This window comes from Tasmannia lanceolata, unplaced genomic scaffold (assembly GCF_043159265.1).
Source record: "Tasmannia lanceolata isolate RefF3 unplaced genomic scaffold, GAP_Taslan_0.1 ptg000003l, whole genome shotgun sequence".
In the NCBI taxonomy this organism is placed as follows: domain Eukaryota; kingdom Viridiplantae; phylum Streptophyta; class Magnoliopsida; order Canellales; family Winteraceae; genus Tasmannia; species Tasmannia lanceolata.
The window spans coordinates 12,969,724-12,989,177 of NW_027518680.1; the positions used below are offsets into that span (position 1 = coordinate 12,969,724).

Consider the following 19,454-nt stretch of genomic DNA (forward strand, 5'->3'; position numbering starts at 1 on the left):
AGAAAATCCCCCTCTCTATTTTCTTTGGTTTTTCATATATATATATATCAAAATAAATGGCTGCGGATATTGGCACTCTTATAACTGATAAGCGCACAGAATTTGATAGGAGCACAAAATTTGATAGGCGCACGAATCGGCTCCGGTCTGGACGAGATTATGCACCTCCCTTCTTATATGAAAAATATTTTTATCTCATTTTCCCCCATGGACAGCCCCTACCTTGATTAATTCAACCCCCCTTTTGGTCTACATTGCGCTCACTGTCTTGGCTCGTTCGCCAGGCAAACGCACTCGGATCGTGACGAAATTTTATGGGGATCTTAGCGAGACTCTAACCTATCATAGGGTAGAATTTGGGGTCTTAAATCATTAATTGGATAGGGTTTCGCACAAACACCGCGAACATGGGTCAGGTCAAAATGGGGTGTCTACATCACCTCGGCTCGGCCCTTCCGACGCGGCGTACGAGCCAACGTTGACTCTAACACTCCCCCACTCCCCGTCAACACTGACTCCCCACTAGTCCGGCAAGTTCCTTTCAAAACTTTGCAAATTTCTTGTAACTACAATCTTTTCATAAATATGTCGGTGACTTGCTCCCATTCAGGAGCTCCCTTTAAAAGATGTCGGTTCGATATACTGGCTTCATCATGTGATGTTGTTGCACATGCTGCATCTGGAAACTTTGGATTTGACTTACGTATCTGTAGACCCCGATCCGAGAGAGAGGCGGCGGGACGGACGCCCCCCTATGCTAAGTCTCAGGATCATCCACATTAATGGAGAGGTCTACCAAGGAACTCTCGAAAGAAGTGCCTCTCACAGCATGAGTGGCGATATAAAAGGTGAGATACCTCTCGATTCGGGGATTAGCCCAGATTCGAGGCGTACCTTAAACAAAGAAGAGTCGCCATCCAAGGAAGTGGGCCAAGGATCCCATACTATGCTCTGTTGCAACGAATAACCAAAGATTATAAAAAGAGGGTTCGTGCCTGGTTACGAATTTGGAAGGTCTAAAGAGCACCTCATCCGCCCAAGTGTAAACACCTGGTCTCTTATGCCATTTATTTAATGATTTTGAAGAGTTTTGGGCAAAAGTCATATGAAATGAGAATCAATATCTCCGAGAAGACGTCTATCTAATCATGCATGTCTCGGAGATGAATAATAATCACACATAAAAGAAATGAAATAAGTGTCACCTAGGAGTAGCTAGATTCTGAGTGACAAGCCTAAAGAGCTAGGTTATGAGTGTCATACCTAATTGGTGTCTGAGTTCTGATGTGCAAACGCATGCATGCTGCAGCTAAAGGTATGGGATCTGTACATGAAAGTAAGAAAACACAGCAAAACACACAACACAATTCAATTCTATACATGACTGGACAAAATGAGTCCTAACTCTAATGCGACCTGACTCGGACCAAGATGGCCGTCCATCCCAGCTGCTCTACATATCCCGGCCTCGGGAAGAATCAGAGTCAACGTAGTTCGATGCCCTATTCTAAACTACTATGCCTAACCATCTAGAACTGCTATCCTAGACTCGATTCCACTAGACTCGACTGATTTTTTAAGCTTTTTTGTACAATTGCTTAAATTCATGTGAGTTGTGATTTTTAGGACTCTATATGTCCTAACTAATGCAAGTTGGTTAGCCTTAAGCTAATGCAGGTGGGTCCTACATCCTATGTGTAACTAAGTTGTGCATCATAAGAAAAACCATGGGCTAACTATATGCTTCCTAGTCTAGCCATCGGCTCAACTAAATGTCTAACCGATCAACTTGAGGCCTCCTAACTCTAGGGACACTCACACGACAGGACACACTACATCAACAAATCAGGACAGACTCCTAACTCTAAAACAACCCAAACAGCTAAGACAGACTCCTAACTCTAGGGGAAGATCTTTTTAAAAAGGTTTTGAAGAATTTTGTATTTTTTGAAGGTTTGAAATGTTTATTTTTAAAGGTTTGGCTGGACCTAGGATGTGAATCCCAAGCTACACTACGTACCCTGTTGAAAGGGATCAAGCTAACGTAGTTCGGAACATAATTCCTAGCTACTCCTAATGACTCGAGATTTTTGAGATTTTTATTTTTTTAGATGTTTTTGAAATATTTTTGAGTTTTGACTCAAGAGGACAGAATCCTATCATCATAAGGGGAGGACAAACTCCTGATATCCCGCAAAGGTTGGACATCATCATATGCTTTGCGGGGGAATGAATAGAATAACAACTCTGCAAGGGTTGGACAGCATCCTATACCTTGCAGGAGTGGATAAAAATCACATGATTTGACGAGAGGTTGGAAAGAATCATAACCCCTATGATGATAGGACTGACTCCTGAAAGACTGACTCTCTAACTAAGGACAAACTCCTATGCTAAAGGACTGACTCTCAAACTGGTGACTCTAAGAGATGTGCTAAAGAGACATGGCATGTCTCCTAGGGATGGACTTACTAATGAGACAAAGCTTGTCTCTAAAGGATATAACTTTCTTTGCATGAGACATAGCCCGTCTCCCTAAATGGGTATGACTATCTGCTGAGACGTAGCTTGTCTTCCTAAAGGGTGACTTTCTATGAGACAAAGCATGTCTCTCTAAAGAGTGTGACATTTTTACACAAGACATTGCTTGTCTCCTAAAAAGGTTTGATTTTTCTGTTAAGACACAGCTTGTTTCTCTAAAAGGTGGGCTCTAGATATCTTTTTCATTGCCCTTGCAATGAATGGGTTTCTAAAATTTAAGGAATGTACATCTAAAAGGTTAGGTAAGTCTTTTAAACAAAAGAGGGGAGTGCTACTTAGACTGAGCAAGTCCCCTAATGATTGGCTTGGGCTAGCGCCTTCATCGCCCTGGCGATGATAGGACTACTAATGTTCAAGGATCTAAACAACTCTCTACCCAAAGAGGAGGGAGGAATAACAAAACAGAGTATTACCATAACATGGTGAGTCTCTTTTAAGGATGGGCTAAGGATGAAACGAAGAAGGGTAATACTCTATTCTACTTACCAGCTGCATGAAATGAAACTCCAACTCCCTACTTAAATTGGATTTTACGCAGAAAATGAACCGAAATTATGTAGATAACAAAATATGACTGCACCCATACTTATCCCAAAAGAACCAAAGGAATGATTACATACAAAGGTCAACTTCCAATTAAAGTATCAACGCACAGTAATATTTCTGCAATTTGATATATATATATATATATATATATATATATATATATATATATATATATATATATATAGAGGAAAGTGTCTCTAGTCTCTCCCCTAGATAAGCTTATCTACTCCTCCCTTTAAAAAAACACAGTGGGCCCACGCTGTTTGGATGATCCAAAGCATTCATTTGATAGGTCCTAACATAGATAGGGTGTGCCCAAAAAATCATCACCAAAGAGTCATCCTAGAACTTCGTTTTGTGGGGCACACCGTGTCCAAAATGGACGCAGACGTTTATATGTGTCCATTATGGGTACCACAAGGCCCTCACCTGGATCACCGAGCCAATGAAGTCAAAGAATTAAGGAGGCAAGTCCAACAACTTGACAGAAGTTTCTTCTTCTCAATTTTGCAAAAACCATGGACTTGTGGGTTCCTGACTTGCTACCTGCTTTCCTTTACAATATCAAAAAAATCCATGGAAAATATGTTAAAAACTTACATTCTATGGAAAAAATTTCCATTAAGGCTGAAATGGACAGTAATTTTTTTTTTTTGGTTGTAAAAATGAACATTAAACAAAATTTACGTCCATTTTTACATTGAAAGAAACGGTGGCAAAAAATTTTCTCACCTCAAAATCTGCCCTCAGATTACCAGCACGAGTAGAAAGTTCTCAATTTGCTCACCCTCAATTATGGTATCAAAAGTGAGCAGCCCAAACTCCTTTGAGTATGTCTTAACTCGAACTTTTAAGGTCTAAGAGGTTTGCAATTTTCTTGAAATAAGGAAAAAAATTTAATTTTAGAAAACATCTATCGAAATGTGTTGCAAATGTCGGAAAATTTAATTTCCATGGAAATTTTTTTCCTTACCTTAAAATATGCCCTTAGATTATGAAGACGAGCAGAAAATCCGTGGGCTTGACTCCATCTTGGATTTGGAAAAAAAAAAAAATGAGTGACCCAAATTTGTATGATACCCTCACCATGGACCAAAAGAAAAATAAGAAAGTACAAAACAGTTGAGAAATTTCATCCCAAACTTAAATAAGGTTTAATGAAACCAATTAGTAATTATTTTGACATGCTTGTCAATATTAACTTACCTTAACATATTTAAATACTATTAAAATTTCTGTTGTCCAATAAAAACCGATCTCTACTATATATATTTTTTATAGTAGAGGGCCACCTTGTCCAATTCCATCATGTTAGGAGATCGGCGAATGGAGAGGCGGATTAGCTTCCTCAGGCTAAAGAGTGAACAGAACGGCGTTAGAGATTTCCGATTTTTATCCCCTCAGCCCTCTTGTCTCTGTTGTTTTGTATCATTTTAACTTGTACTTTTTCCATGACTGTCTCGGTCGTGGTTTTGATTTTCTACTAAATTAAAATTAACACCATTAAAAAATCACTTTAAATTTGCGTAAGAACAACAATCTAAAGCACTAAAAATAATCAACAATATGTAACATTGAAAGGGTCTCACAAAAAGATCTTATTTATATACACTCAACCTTATACATAAATCAGGATTTTTGAGAAGTTCAAAACTATTAGTTACTTTCTATGTCAAAATGGGAGTTGGTATTGACATTGATATATTCTGTAGATAAACTGGTGGACCATCAGCACCCTCAAGCAATTAAATAACAAAACGGTTTCCTATCAGATTTAGACCCTGTTCGTTTTGGATTTTAATAATTGATTTTGAGTTTCAAAACTGGTTATTAGACTCATTATTAAACACAAAATTTGAGTCCAATAATTAGTTTTGGACTTAAATCAATTCTCAAAATCCAAAACGAACAGGGCCGTAGGGGTGACAAATATGAAGGATATTTTTGTACATTAACACCTTCCATTTTGATCTAGGACACTCCATCAAATTTTGTGGCCAAATCTGATTCACGATCAGAAATAATTTCAGACCTTAGGATATGAATCCAACGGACTCGGTTCGGATCCGGCTAATGTACCTAATTCATGTCCATTAACGTTCGGATCCTTTGGATCCATTGGATCTCCCGAGTACAATGACAACCCTAGACTTCCCTTCCACCCTGTTTGGATTGCAAGAAAATCTTTTCTGATGGGAAAAATTTTCTAGGAAATTTATTTTCTTTACACAATTTAGAAGGAAATAATACGATTATGGTTAATTTAGACAGCATGAATTCTAGACGAAGGGAGCCCTTGGAAAAAAGAGGTGAAAGGGCTCTCCTATTGGCTACGTATCACCATCATGCATTAACAACGGCTGAAAAGTCAAACATGATGGTGATGTGAAGCCAATGGGGGAGCCCTTTCATCTTTTTTTTGCAAGGGCTCCCTTCAGTTTAGACTTCCTCTTTAGACAGATATCATTGTAAATTAAAGGTCCATCTACATATAAATTGAATAGGCCGGGTTAAAGTTCATCTTTTTCCTGTGTAAAAAAGTAATAATTTTCCAAATACATTGCATATCTGAAGGTTATTAATAATTGAAGGGAGGAGATTAGTGTCATGTAGTGTAAATTCCCGGCAGCATTGGGTTTGTCGTCAACTAAAGAGATAAAATAAAAGAGTGGCCTTTGTTTTAAGAGTTCCTTTTCTGTCGTTTTCAAGTGCCCATGATATTCTAATTTCATTTGTCTTTGTCTGGTTATGAAACTATAGCTTGGCATTACTAGGAATCTATTACTCGAAAGGTCCAAAGGATATTTCTACACACCATTATTCGATGTATATCCACCTCCAACCGTCCATTCAACTTTGAGATGATAGCAAACCATCTTGCATCTCAAGGCTCAAAGGATAGTGACTGAGCCACCATTTGAAGGATAGTGACCCTTCACAAATGCTATATAATATATAGTATTATTTCACCCCTAACGAGACCCATCCCAAGTTGAAGCTGGTCAACACTAACCCAACTCGCCTCTAAATCTCTCAATCTTAACCCAACCCATCTAACCTGATTAATTATCCAAATTGGGCCAAGCTGGGTCTGGTTGGGGCGAAATAAAAAGAAAAAAATTGCAAAAAATAAAATAAAAATGACAATAACTTGATTTTTTAAAATTTGCAATAAAATCACAATAAAATGAAGGGGATTGGGTCAGGTTGCCCAAGGCCTCAACCCTAGTGAAACCTGAAATTAAATTTAGTTGGCTTTTCCCAACCCAACCCGAGTCAAAATCTGGTTGAACGAGTCCGGTTCATGTTGTTGAGCCTGACCCAAGTTGCACCCCTACTTATGTGTAAAGCTTTCTTTGACTATTTAATGCATTATTAGCCATGTTTGGCCACCGTGAAAAAATATTCCATGGAATATTTATGGGGCCAGTGGTGAGAGATGCTGGGAGATGGAGACTTGAGAGAGCAGAGTGAGGGGAGCAGGAAAAGCTCCTAACAACCAGGAAAAAAAAAAAAAAAATTCTATTTCACTAGTGTTTAGGATTTTTTATACTGTCTATGCTCCTCCCCACAAATTCTCTCCCTCTCTTTCTCAGCTCGCCTCTTGCACAGTTGGGCCCACGAACATTTCATGGAAATTTTTTTCATGGCTGCCAAACATGGAAATGTAAATTTCTTCATAGCTACACTACTATGTTCAATTAACAGCAGGCACTCTACTATGTTCAATGTATCGATCCCTCCCTGCCCCGACCCAATAAAAGGCGAAAATGCTACATGCATGCATTTATGGTTTGGTTCTAATCCACAATGAAGTACCCTCCCTTGATCTTGAGGTTTGACAATGATAATACATGATCATGAAATATTACATATACTTAACTGCTGCTCTCCTTCTAACCCCTTTGTTTTACCTCCCTCATTACAAAGGTTCTCTGGAGCTTTAGTTAAGACTGGTTCAGTTAACCAGGCTAGTCACACAAGCGACTCAGCCATGTATACTTCATTTTTTTGTTTTTTGGATTAACATGTATAGGAACCCTAGATTCTTTTGGGTGGATGGTAGAATATTGTCAATCTATTGTTGATCATGTTGTTTACACTAATCTCGAATGGTCAGAAACTACTGATAGGGAAGCATGTTGCGTGATTCATCTTCGACATGACTACACCTGATGGAAACCCCATATGTCGACATATCTACAGATGTATTTATCTCCATTATCAGAGTTTTCATATGATGCCCGACCGTCAAGTAGCGTCAAAAAGCTACCACCCTTGATATTTGATCTAACAGCTGCACACTTTTTAAGAGACTGCTGTTGGATCAAATATCAAGGGTGGTACTTTTTAAGTACCACCTTGACGCTACTACTTCACGGTCGGGCACCGTATAATTTCTCCCATTATCAATAGAATAATATACAAAATGAACAACTAAAGCAAACTATGATTTATAAGATACATTCCCTAGCAACAACAGGCACCAACTCAATAATTTCTGTGAAATTAAGATGCTAGTGACCATATTAAGGGCATCACCTTTTTCTAGCAAAAACAGTAAATGTATTAAGTAGTAAAATGTGTCTTTTTTGGTAAATTGGGTTGATATAATAATTTCCTAATTTTAATGATTTTATTTTTAACTATTTGAAAAAAAATCTTTGGTCATAGCATCCTCTCCGAAACAAAACACCAAAACTTCAATCACATCTCACTTTTGTTTGATCTTGGACCATATTATCGAGCTATCACGATAATGAATGCAAAATACAAAGCTAAGCTAATAATTCTTTATAACTGGAAGCCAGGAGTGACCAGTAGAATATTAGGTACAGGTACATTATTCCTTAATTATTATCACAATAATTCCAATTTTGCATTCTTTGGGATCCCAAACAGAGTTTGGCAATTAAATTGTGAATATGAATAAAGGTGGGTCTACAAAGTACTGCACAAGATTGAATGGGATTCAATAATTCTAGTTGGCCATTTGCAAAACATAGCTCAAAGTTAAGAAGGCCAAAGGAACATCATCAGCCCCACACTACCTAACACATGATAAGCTTTCAAGAGAGCTTAAGCAGCACATAATAATCCCATACCTACATTCAGTAAACCAGTAGAAAAATATACAGACTGACAAAAGAAAATGCTTCCTTTAGAGATACATAAAAATGCTAGTAATAAATAAATTCAGATGGAGCAGCGAATTTGGTCTTAGGATGCAGCATTTTAGTCTTATATCAACTCCAAATATTTAAGATTCCAGTGAACTTGGCTACCTGTGGATTATATACCAAATCAATAAAACCACCAGACAAAATAATAATAAGAAAATTCTATCAGCATTACCTTGGTTTAATAATGGCATGCCTTGCTTTATTTTATCTTTATTATTTAGCAGTTAAAATTGCCAAAAATACTATCAACATCCAATCAGAAATGTGTTTAAAAGTAAAGTGTTATTGTCAAAACAAGGGAGTGCAGATATAATTTCACACAATACTAATACCAATAATAAATAAAGTCTGCTGATATTTGCACTGCCATATTTTCACAATGAGAGAAACTTATCCATGCCTTTCCCTTTTTAATTGGCTGTTGAGAGCTTTTCTGGAATTGTAATAGCTTTTTACAGCTGGTTAAATAATAAAAGATAAGGTGAATTTGTCTCATTATCAAAACATGGTAGTGGGAATATCAGTAGCCTAAATAATTCCACATGTTCTTGATTATTATAAAATTTAATTTATTCAACTATTAAGGTACTTCCAAGGCATGAATACTCGCGCATTTTCTAGTAACTGCAAAGTGTAACGTGGTCATGGTCTTAGCTAACCCAATTATTCTAAAATTTCTATGTTTCTCTGGATTTCCAGTACAAAATTTTATTCTCATTTCTTTCTAATAACAGCCCTGTGCTAAAGAGTTCCAATCAAACACCATCAGCTTGGGAACTAGCTATGAATGAAGCAAGACATGTAAAGCATCTGTATTTCACTATGTGATGACCTCCCAGGATGCCATACCTCTTTAAATCTTGGAGGACTCGTCTGGGCCTAAGTGGATCTATAGGCAATGGAAGCTGTGCCCTGTGATTTATGTAAACAAACTATTTGTTGGACTTAAAACTTTTGTTTATTACTTATATTTCCACACACACACATGCGCGCACACACACATAGAGGGATTTGCTAAGATCCATCGCAAAAGGCATTTCGCAGCTGGTCTGTCGCATGTCAGACCAGCCACCTGTTGTCTCCATTCACGAGGTGGCTGGTCTGACGTGTGACAGACCAGCCCTGAAAAGCCTTCTGCGATGGATGCTAGGAACTCCATGCCTAGAATCAATTGGAAGTCATTCAATGAACTATGGTAATGTCGGTGTACCCACCCATCTGCCAATCTTCATCCCCACCTCCTTGGCCACCACAGAGATAGGTTCACAACTTTTATCCTGCTAGAGTCTTTGACAAATTGTAGGTCGAACCTCTTAGCTCCTTACACTGACACAATGTTGTGAGTACACCCATATCCATGGCTCATGTGTATAACGTTAATGCACATATAGTCTTACTTGGATATAATGGGACATGCAAATAATATTTATGATAGTTTTATATACATATAACGTCGTATGCAAATAATGGCAAACTGCTTTCACTTTGGGGTCTTACCACCAGTAAATCAGTAATGGCTTCGATTCATAAAACTAAGAAGAAATTCTGGTATGCAACGGAATTGACTTCAGTTATGCCTTATGTCGTAGTTTTCCTCTTTTTAGTTATGAAGACATATAAGGCATTCCACAAGAACTCTTTCACAAGAACTTTTTACTCGTAAGAAGTGTTCAAAACTCTTTGATAAACTTGAAACTTGGCCAGCTCTACTTAATTTTGCCAGGCTCCAGGTTCAAACATTAATTCATAATAAAATTGGCAAGAATTTCAAATTTCATGGAAAACGGTTCACGACTCAATTCTTATTATTTCTCACCCGATCATAAATTTTTTTTTTTAATGAATTGTTGACTTTTCAGTTAAGGTTTTGATTTTTAGAACATTGCTAATAAAGTGAGAATATATCAAATCCATAAGCATAACATCATTTTTGACATTTCAGGAACAAATAAGAATACATTCAGTTAGAAGCATTATAGACTGTGACAAAGAGGAAATAAGATAATACAGAAATGACATTTTAGATTAGAATGGTGAGCACGATACTTAAAGAACTGGCAATTTATCTTTACTAAGCTTATTTTGATTTCAATGTAATTTCCCTGACATATTGATGAATCTGCTAAATTTTTTTAAGTGAAATAAAATTTTAATGTAAAGTAAAAACACATTAGAAAAAATAACAGTTGTATTCACAAGTCTGACATGTATTTGCTTCATGACAAGAAAAATCTGTTAATCTTGCTACATAATCTCTTTTATGTAGCATTTATTATCTCTTTTTATGATTGGATATCATTTTTATAGTCATGTTCAACACATTCCACACCTTAACATTTGATATAAATAGGCTCCTTGTAGAAAGTGAGCAGGAAACTGGAAGTATTGTAACATTTCATTCTATAAGAATGTACTATCAAATGTAAGTATGTATCATGTATTTGTAGGCTTCATCCTACTTATTCCCGCGTGAGAACCCCTAAAATTTCAGTTAATCTTTCCTGTCATTAGAATTATTCAGTATAGTTAAAGCCACTTAGAGGTTGGAATCACCTATTGAATTTTCTGCAAACAGTTTTAATGCATCTTTTAATGAATCATTTACTAGAACCACTACGGGATATATCTTCTATTTGGACATAATTTTAAATTGGTTCTGTTATTTTTCTTTGATAATTTTCTCCCTTTGAATTGTTGAAATGCATCTTTTAAATATTCCTTTACTTTTTCTTTACTGGCTACCACATGGAACGGAAAACAGTAAGCTATGCTTTTAGCATAGAAGAGGAAGAAGAGAGGGGATAGAAGACGAAGAAAAGAAGCCGTTTGGACGAAACGATGGAAAGAAAAGGGCTTATGCATTTGGGAATGAAAGGGGTTGAGAAGATATATATATATATATATATATATATATATATATATATGAGAAAACGGTTCCTACACACATGGTGTAGATAAGTTATCTACACACTAGCTTAAAATACAGTGGGGGCCACATTATTTGGGTGATCCAAACCATTCATTTTTAAGGCCCTCATATAGATAGGGTGTCCACAAAAAATCAGATCCATAGGATCATCCTAACCATTCGAACTGTGGAGGCAAAAAATGGACTAATTTGTGAAGGTTTAAAGACATCCATTTTACCTCCACAAATCGTAGGGTTGGGATGATCCTATGGATCTGATTTTTTGTAGACACCCTATCTATGTCTATGTGAGGGCCTTTAAAATGGATGGCTTGGATCACCCAAACAATGTGGGCCCCCACTGTATTTTAAGCTAGTGTGTAGAGAACTCTCTACATATATGTGTAGGAACCGTTCTCTCTCTCTCTCTCTCTCTCTCTCTCTCTATATATATATATATATATATATATATATATATATATATATATATATATAGTTCCTAAGGTGTCACCTCATATAGCTTATATGAGGTAGCGCTCACAAAAAATAAGGGGCCCACATTTTTGGGGCGATCCAAACCACTCATTTGAAAGGCTCTTATATGGATATGGTGCCTACAAAAAATCAGATCCATAAGATCATCCTAACCCTTCCATTTATGGAGGTTAAAAATAGGCAGATTTATGGAGGTTTATACCCATCCATTTCAACCTCCACAAATGGAAGGGTTTGGATGATCCTATGAAGTTGATTTTTTGGGCACACCCTATCTATGTGAGGGCCTATCAAATGAATGCTTTGGATCATCCAAACAAATTGGGCCCCTTATGTTTTTAAGTGCCACCTCATATAGGCTATATGAGGTGACACCTTAGGAACTCTATTCTCATATATATATATATATATATATATATATATATATATATATATATATATATAGGAAAAAGGTTTCTGAGGTATCGCTCACTGTGAGCAGCCCATTGGTTATGTAGGTTATAGGTAGGATTAGGGTTATGGTTAAGGTTATGGGTTATGGGTTATGATTATGGTTATGATTAGTGGAGGTTTTCAAATGGATGGCTGCAAATTAAACTCCTATAAATCGAATGGTTAGGATTATGGTATGGAGGTGGTTTCTTAGGGACACCCTATCTATGTGAGGTCTTATAGAATGAATAGGTAGGATGAGTCAAACAACATGCAGGTGGTGTTTTATAGAGGGATGCTCACGGTGAGGTATCGCGCAGAAAACGTTTCCCCTATATATATAGAGTTAAGTGAAGCTACACATACGTGTAGCTAACTTAGCTACACCGACGGCTTAAAATACAGTGGGCCCACATTATTTGGGTGATCCAAACCATTCATTTGATATGACCTCACATTGATAGGGTGTGCCCAAAAAATCAGCTCCATTGGATGATCTCAACCCTTCAAACTGTGGAGGCAAAATGGACAGATTTGTGAAGGTTTTTACACGTCCATTTTTGCCTCCACAAATCGTAGGGTTGGGATGATCCTATGGAGCTGATTTTTTGGGCACACCCTATCTATGTGAGGGCCCATCAAATGAATGGTTTGCATCACCCAAACAATGTGGAGCCCACTGTATTTTAAGCCGTCGGTGTAGCTAAATTAGCTATACGTATGTGTAGCTACACTTTTCTCATATATATATATATATATATATAGAGAGAGAGAGAGAGAGAGAGAGAGAGAGAGAGAGGGTTCCTGCTAACGTTTGCGTAAAACGAGGTGGGCCCACATTGTTGGGGGATCCAAAGCATTCATTTGGAAGGCCCTTTCATGGATAGGGTGTCCACAAAAAATTAGCTCCATTGGATCATCTTAGGGTATCCATTTGTGGGGTGAAAAAATGACAGATTAGTGGACAAATAGTATATGTCCATTTTCACCCCACAAATGGACATCATATGATGATCCAATGAAGCTGATCCAATGGAGCCTTTGAAATGAATGCTTAGGATCAGCCCAACAATGTGGCCCACCATTGTTTTATGCTAAAGTTAGCAGGAACCCTTTCACTTAACTCATATATATATATATGAGTTAAGTGAAGCTACACATACGTGTAGCTAACTTAGCTACACTGATGGCTTAAAATACAGTGGGCCCACATTGTTTGGGTGATCCAAATCATTCATTTGATAGGCCCTCACATTGATAGGTTGTGCCCAAAAAATCAGCTCCATTGGATGATCCCAACCCTTCAAACTGTGGAGGCAAAAATGGACAGATTTGTGAAGGTTTTTACACGTTCATTTTGCCTCCACAAATCGTAGAGTTGGGATGATCCTATGGAGCTGATTTTTTGGGCACACTCTATCTATGTGAGGGCCCATCAAATGAATGGTTTGCATCACCCAAACAATGTGGGGCCCACTGTATTTTAAGCCGTCGGTGTAGCTAAGTTAGCTACACCGGTGGTGTAGCTTTACTTTCCTAAAATGAACGTGTAAAAACCTTTACAAATCTGTCCATTTTTGCCTCCACAGTTTGAAGGGTTGGGATGATCCTACCTAGCTGATTTTTTGGGCACACCCTATTAATGTAAGGGCCTATCAAATGAATGGTTTGGATCACCAAAACAATGTGGGCCCATTGTATTTTAAGCCGGTGGTGTAGCTTAGTTAGCTACACCGGCGGTGTAGCTTCACTTTCCTCATATATATATATATATATATATATATATATATATATATATATATATATATAGAATAGAGTTCCTAAGGTGTCACCTCATATAGCTTATATGAGGTGGCGCTTAAAAACATAAGGGGCCCACTTTGTTTGGATGATCCAAACCATTCATTTGATAGGCCCTCACATAGATAAGGTGTGCCCAAAAAATCAACTTCATTGGATCATCCTAAACCTTCCATTTGTGGAGGTTGAAATGGATGGGTATAAACCTCCATAAATATGCCAATTTTTTACTTCCATAAATGGAAGGGTTAGGATGATCCTATGGACCTGATTTTTTGTAAGCACCATATCCATCTAAGGGCCTTTCAAATGAGTGGTTTGGATTACCCCAAACAAAGTGGGCCCCTTATGTTTTTAAGCGCCACCTCATATAAGCTATATGAGGTGACACCTTAGGAACTCTATTCTCATATATATATATATATATATATATATATATATATATATATATATATATATATATCAAGATGGGGTTTCACTGTTCAGGCCCACGTGCAAAGTCCCCCATCCGGCTTTCATCCCACGTGTCACCCTCCTTCAAAAGAGGCAAAGAAAACTTAAACACGTTACTGTTTTCCTATTCAATTTGGTTTCCTAAAATCTTACTTATTTTTAAACACCCTATTGGTTTCTTATTTGATTTTTGTTTCCTAAAATCTTGCTGATTTTTATTTTGGTCTCTAAAAATAGTATTTCCATAAAAATCAGTTGAAAATCACAACTTAAATTGGACTCTTTTCCTGGACGCCACAGGATATTCTTGACAAGTTTCCAATTCAAACTAGAATTGGTAGAAGATTCCGTCTATTGAAAAGATCCCAAATTTGCCTGATCTTTGGAATATCAATTCATGACTCCCTTTGAATAGTGTCTCTGTACATTTTCTGCCAAAGCATGTGCCAATGGAAATGTTTGAGATTGACTTATTACTCTCAGATAAATCCTTCCTCTGTGAACTGTGGGTGGATTGTTAAGGACAGTAGTATTATGTGGGCTGTGGGTGGAAAGTTAAGGGCAGTAGTATTATTTTGATTGGGCAAGCATTGCAACCGAGACGGCTCAGAAACCTTGCTTAGTTATAAGCCAAAAAAAAAAAAAACACCTCTCCCCCAAGACGACTCTGAAGTATGCAGCTAATGTCCATTAACTGTTGGTGTTGTGGTTCCTTCAACAAGTAGAGAGAAATAGCACTTCCATTGGAAACTTGGGATCTTTTCAAGAGACGAAATTGGCATCTTGAAAAGAGCTCATTCAATATTTGGAAAACATTCCTTCAATAGAGAGTCGAACAGAACCTTCCTAGGTTCGAAGCTTCATGTGGTAGGGAGTGACCCTCCATTTAAGCATCAAAGTCTACTCTTGAGTTCTGCACGATTAATGTGAGCTAGCTTTTGTGCTCAGTCCAGAGAACAACACACCCATTGTTTGATTGTGTTTGCTGACCCATAGGTCATTCATTACATACATAATTTTGAGATAGTTGTTAAATGCTATGGCTTTTTTACACTGTCAAAGTTAATTGAACTGAATTTGTCACAAATTATGTCATCTACTTTGGATTTTAAAATAACTAGATCCAAACATGCCCTAAGTTAGATGGGGTTAATATTGTTTGATGCCTGTGGTTATGGCCCCACCATATGGATTGTCTGGATTAGCTAACTATCCAACCACATATATGATGGTGAATTGGTGACAGATAGTGAACCTATATCAATTTGTTCATGGCCAACAATAATTTGATTCGTGGCCACTACAAGATGGTTAATATCGTTTGATGTGTGTGGTTTTCTATTGTGGCCCATTCAAAATATGGCCCACAATATGGATGACCTGCCACCACTAAGATGGTTAATATTGTTTGATGCGTTTGGTTTTCTAATGTGGTCCATCCTGAATATGGCCCACAATAAGGATGACCTAGATCATCTAATCCATTCTTGCATTGGATTATATCTAAATATTTTCAGATGTACTGATGGCAATCGACAGATAGTTAGAAAGGGAGAGAGGGTTAAAGAGAGGGAAAGGGTAATGGCAATGGACAGATAGTTAGAAAGGGAGAGAGGTGATACGTCAGTTTGGGACAAATAAGGCATTTACAATTTACAAATGGGTCGACTAGAGAGTGAAAATGGTCTGTGCAAGGAGAGGCTGTCCACATAAGTAGAAAAAAAATATTGAATACCCAATTTTCATTCTACTAGGCTACTGATATTCCCACTACCATGTTTTGATAATGAGACTAACTCACCTTGTCTTTTATTATTTAACCAACTGTCAAAAGAAATTACAATTCCCCAAAAACTCTTAACCGTCAATTAAAAAAAGACAAGGTGGATTCTTCTCATTATCAATACATAGTAGTGCAAATATCAGGAGCCCATATATATACACACACACACGCTCCCATTGGATCCACGTCACCGAAGTGGATTATTTCTTTGCTTTCAGTGCCATTATAAATGCACTTTGATGATGATCCAATGGGGGCGCCCTTGCCACTATTTTTGCAAGCGCCTTTCAGTTTAGCATTCATCTTAAATTTATTACCTTACAAAGAATAAAATAAAAGGAGACTACCATAGAATATCGAAGCAGTTAAGCAGTACCTTTTAGTACATACATTTTTAATATGCATCACTGTCGTTTTGCTTTATTCTATTTGGGTAAACAGAAAATGAAACAGAGACTAAACGACTCAGAAGCCCGACCCTATCAAAGTGAAAAACCATGTTCTCTAGAAAAGCATAAGAAATCATATATCTCATCTAGAAATGTTGAAGAGCTACTACCACCTTGCTGAAGGATAGCTCATACTCCCGAATGTATTCTCTGGTCTTTCACTCTTCACACTCGTTGTTCTTTCAGGAGCAATGCCTATTCCCAAGCACTCTTTCAATTCCGCCACTACATCGCTCATGTTTGGTCTCCCTATAGATTTGGGTGGTGTGCATGCAATGGCTATTTCTATAGCCTTCCAGCCAGAACTAATGTCGTAGTCTCCGTGCAACCTTGGATCAACAACATTTTTTATGTCCCCAATTTCAATCATGGGAGCCACCCAGTTGACTATTGTTGTCCTCTCCGAGCCCACGCTTTGGATTATCGCTGGTTGGCCAGTTATTAACTCAAAGAGAACAACCCCAAAGCTATAAACATCGCTTTTCTCGTTCAACTTGGAAGAATTGAAGTACCTGTACAGAAAAAACATGTACTCAGCCCAGCTTCTATATAAAAGTAGCCTTGGAGAAATGTTCTCACAACTTTCCTAATTACTACTACTAAGTTACCAAGTACCCATTGGAATTGGAGGATGTCATCCTGCAGGGATGCCAACCTTTGCCTCACAAAGCATAAGTTCACAACATATGGCACCACACAGTGTAGTACATGTCTAGCCAATGGAAAATATTATTGTAAAAAACAATTAATCAGGACTCCAGGGAATAAAACTAAGAACCAATTTCAAATGAGACCCTAAGCCTCTTTTTATGGAAGTGAGAAGCAGCTACTATTAACACAATACATGACTTTTGGATAAAATAAATTAATCTGACAATTTAAAATACTATTATTCTAAAAATACCCAAAAAATCCCACACTACTTTCAAAATAAATGAATAGAAATAAAATTTCCTAAGACAGTATAATGCATAGCGACAGGTGGTGAACCCTTGAACGTTGATCTTTCCTATTGAGTTTTTGTAAGAAAGTCAGAGTCCACATCATAATATGTACACTGGTTCTCTCAAAATACACACGTTCTACACTTCTACTTTGATCATGTGCTTACCTTAGATTTTGCAAGTGCCCTAAAAATTTACCATATTGGTTTACAGGAAGGGACCCTGATTTCCACACATAGCCAGACTTATCAAGAGTGCTTTTGAAATTTTTTCACTCCAATTAGTTTTATAAGTTTTTTAACAAGAATGAAGTTCAACCTTCCTTTGGTTGTGAAAGTTGTAGAGCATTTATCTCAGACATGAGATTTTTATAAGATTTTGGACTATAAAATCTCAAATGTTGAATGCACTGAAAATGTAACCATCTGTTACATTTCAAATGAGTACACCGCTTAGTTTTCCTAATGAGTACTAGTTCCCTTGAACTCTAAATGAAACTCAAAGTAAAAGTTATTAAACTATATACTTCAAAAATCATCACTTTTTAAGAGTAGACCCTGATTCAAATGAATCAATAAATGGTACTAATCCTATCTTCTTTGAGACTTTTTCATATTCCATTTTCTATCAAAGCGTAAGAGGATACATTCACTTTTTGAATATGGTTACACACATTTGGGTTTACTTATACTTTGAGTAATTCTGGCTTCATAAGAAATATTTTCTTTCAAGAAATGTCATTATACATGTTATAATTAACTGTGCAGTGACTGTTGGAAAATATGTTGAGGGTACTGTTGATGATAGAAAACAGAAACTTGTTGCTTCAAGGCGTGATATCACTTTCCTTAAGACAAGATTCGCCCCCACTAGTAGTGTGCAAAGGGGATCTGCAAATTGCCTCCAAGATACAGTGAAGCCTAGTAGGGAAGCCCTACTAATGTTTGATGACGCGTAGCACTAGCGGAATCAAACCCGAAATGCCCTTCCGAAATTTCAAGCCTTAGAGAAATCTCTAGATTCTGTTTCTGCAGAAAAACAGTATCTAGAACAGTAAACAAAAGAAAAACAGTATGTAGAAATACTTGGGGATTTTTGTAGGAGTGTATAAGAGAGTGTAAAGTCTGTAGGAATTGCCAATTCGTTTTTTCTATATTAAAATGACTGAATTCTGCACATTTTGTAGACCACCTGGTGTCTTTTTAGTGTGAAAAACACCTCTACAGGGCACCTTTCTAGAATGTTTAAAATATGACCGTTAGATCGCACCCATTGAAATTGAACGGTCCTGATCGATCCTAGATGTGACTGTTGGTTTGAGTAAAACCTCTCTCCAACCCAGTCATCGTTAGATCAATCATCTATGATGTGGATCACACCCCCTTGGAACTTGACCGTTGGGGGAAGAGACACAACCCATTTGATCACACCCTTTGACCGTTAGAGTTATGGGCCCGTTGGGCCAACCGTTAGGCCCGAACCGAAGCCCAACCCAACCCCCCAACCCATTCGGCTTGATGGGCCTACGAACCATTTGACCCATCCATCCAACCGGTCTACCTTCATCTTGATCCAACGGTGATGATCAAATCTGGAAAAATTAAAGGCTCCAATCGGTCCTCACGACGTTGCGTACGTGTGAAGTGCAAAGTGCGCCTAAAAAAGAGCCAATAAAGCGCCATTATGCGCCCGATAGCCCATTGCCCACGCCGCGCGCGCGCGTGTGCGAACCGTGCGTTGCACCGTCCCGCGGGTCTGTAAGCCCAAGGGTCTACTCTCCTATCTTGTTTTGATGATTCTAAACATAATTGATTGTGTTTTTGAATACTAATCAATTTGCTTTGAAGTGTTGTGTTTAAGATATGATTGATCATTGAAGAAACCAACACACAACATGGTCATGCTTGGAGATATCCCATA

At 37.6% G+C, this 19,454-nt stretch overlaps 1 protein-coding gene across 4 annotated transcripts in view; it reads right to left on the reverse strand.

Moving 5' to 3' along the window:
* Positions 1-16,469: 16,469 nt before the first annotated feature.
* Positions 16,470-19,454, reverse strand: part of LOC143851698 (putative LRR receptor-like serine/threonine-protein kinase At1g05700) — a 99,693-nt gene continuing 96,708 nt past the window's right edge. For all 4 annotated transcript variants that reach the window (XM_077361196.1, XM_077361192.1, XM_077361184.1 and 1 more), the window contains one exon: positions 16,470-17,102. In XM_077361196.1, coding sequence (XP_077217311.1) covers positions 16,697-17,102 — 406 coding nt within the window. In that variant the 3' untranslated portion in view covers positions 16,470-16,696. The remainder of the gene's footprint in view (positions 17,103-19,454) is intronic.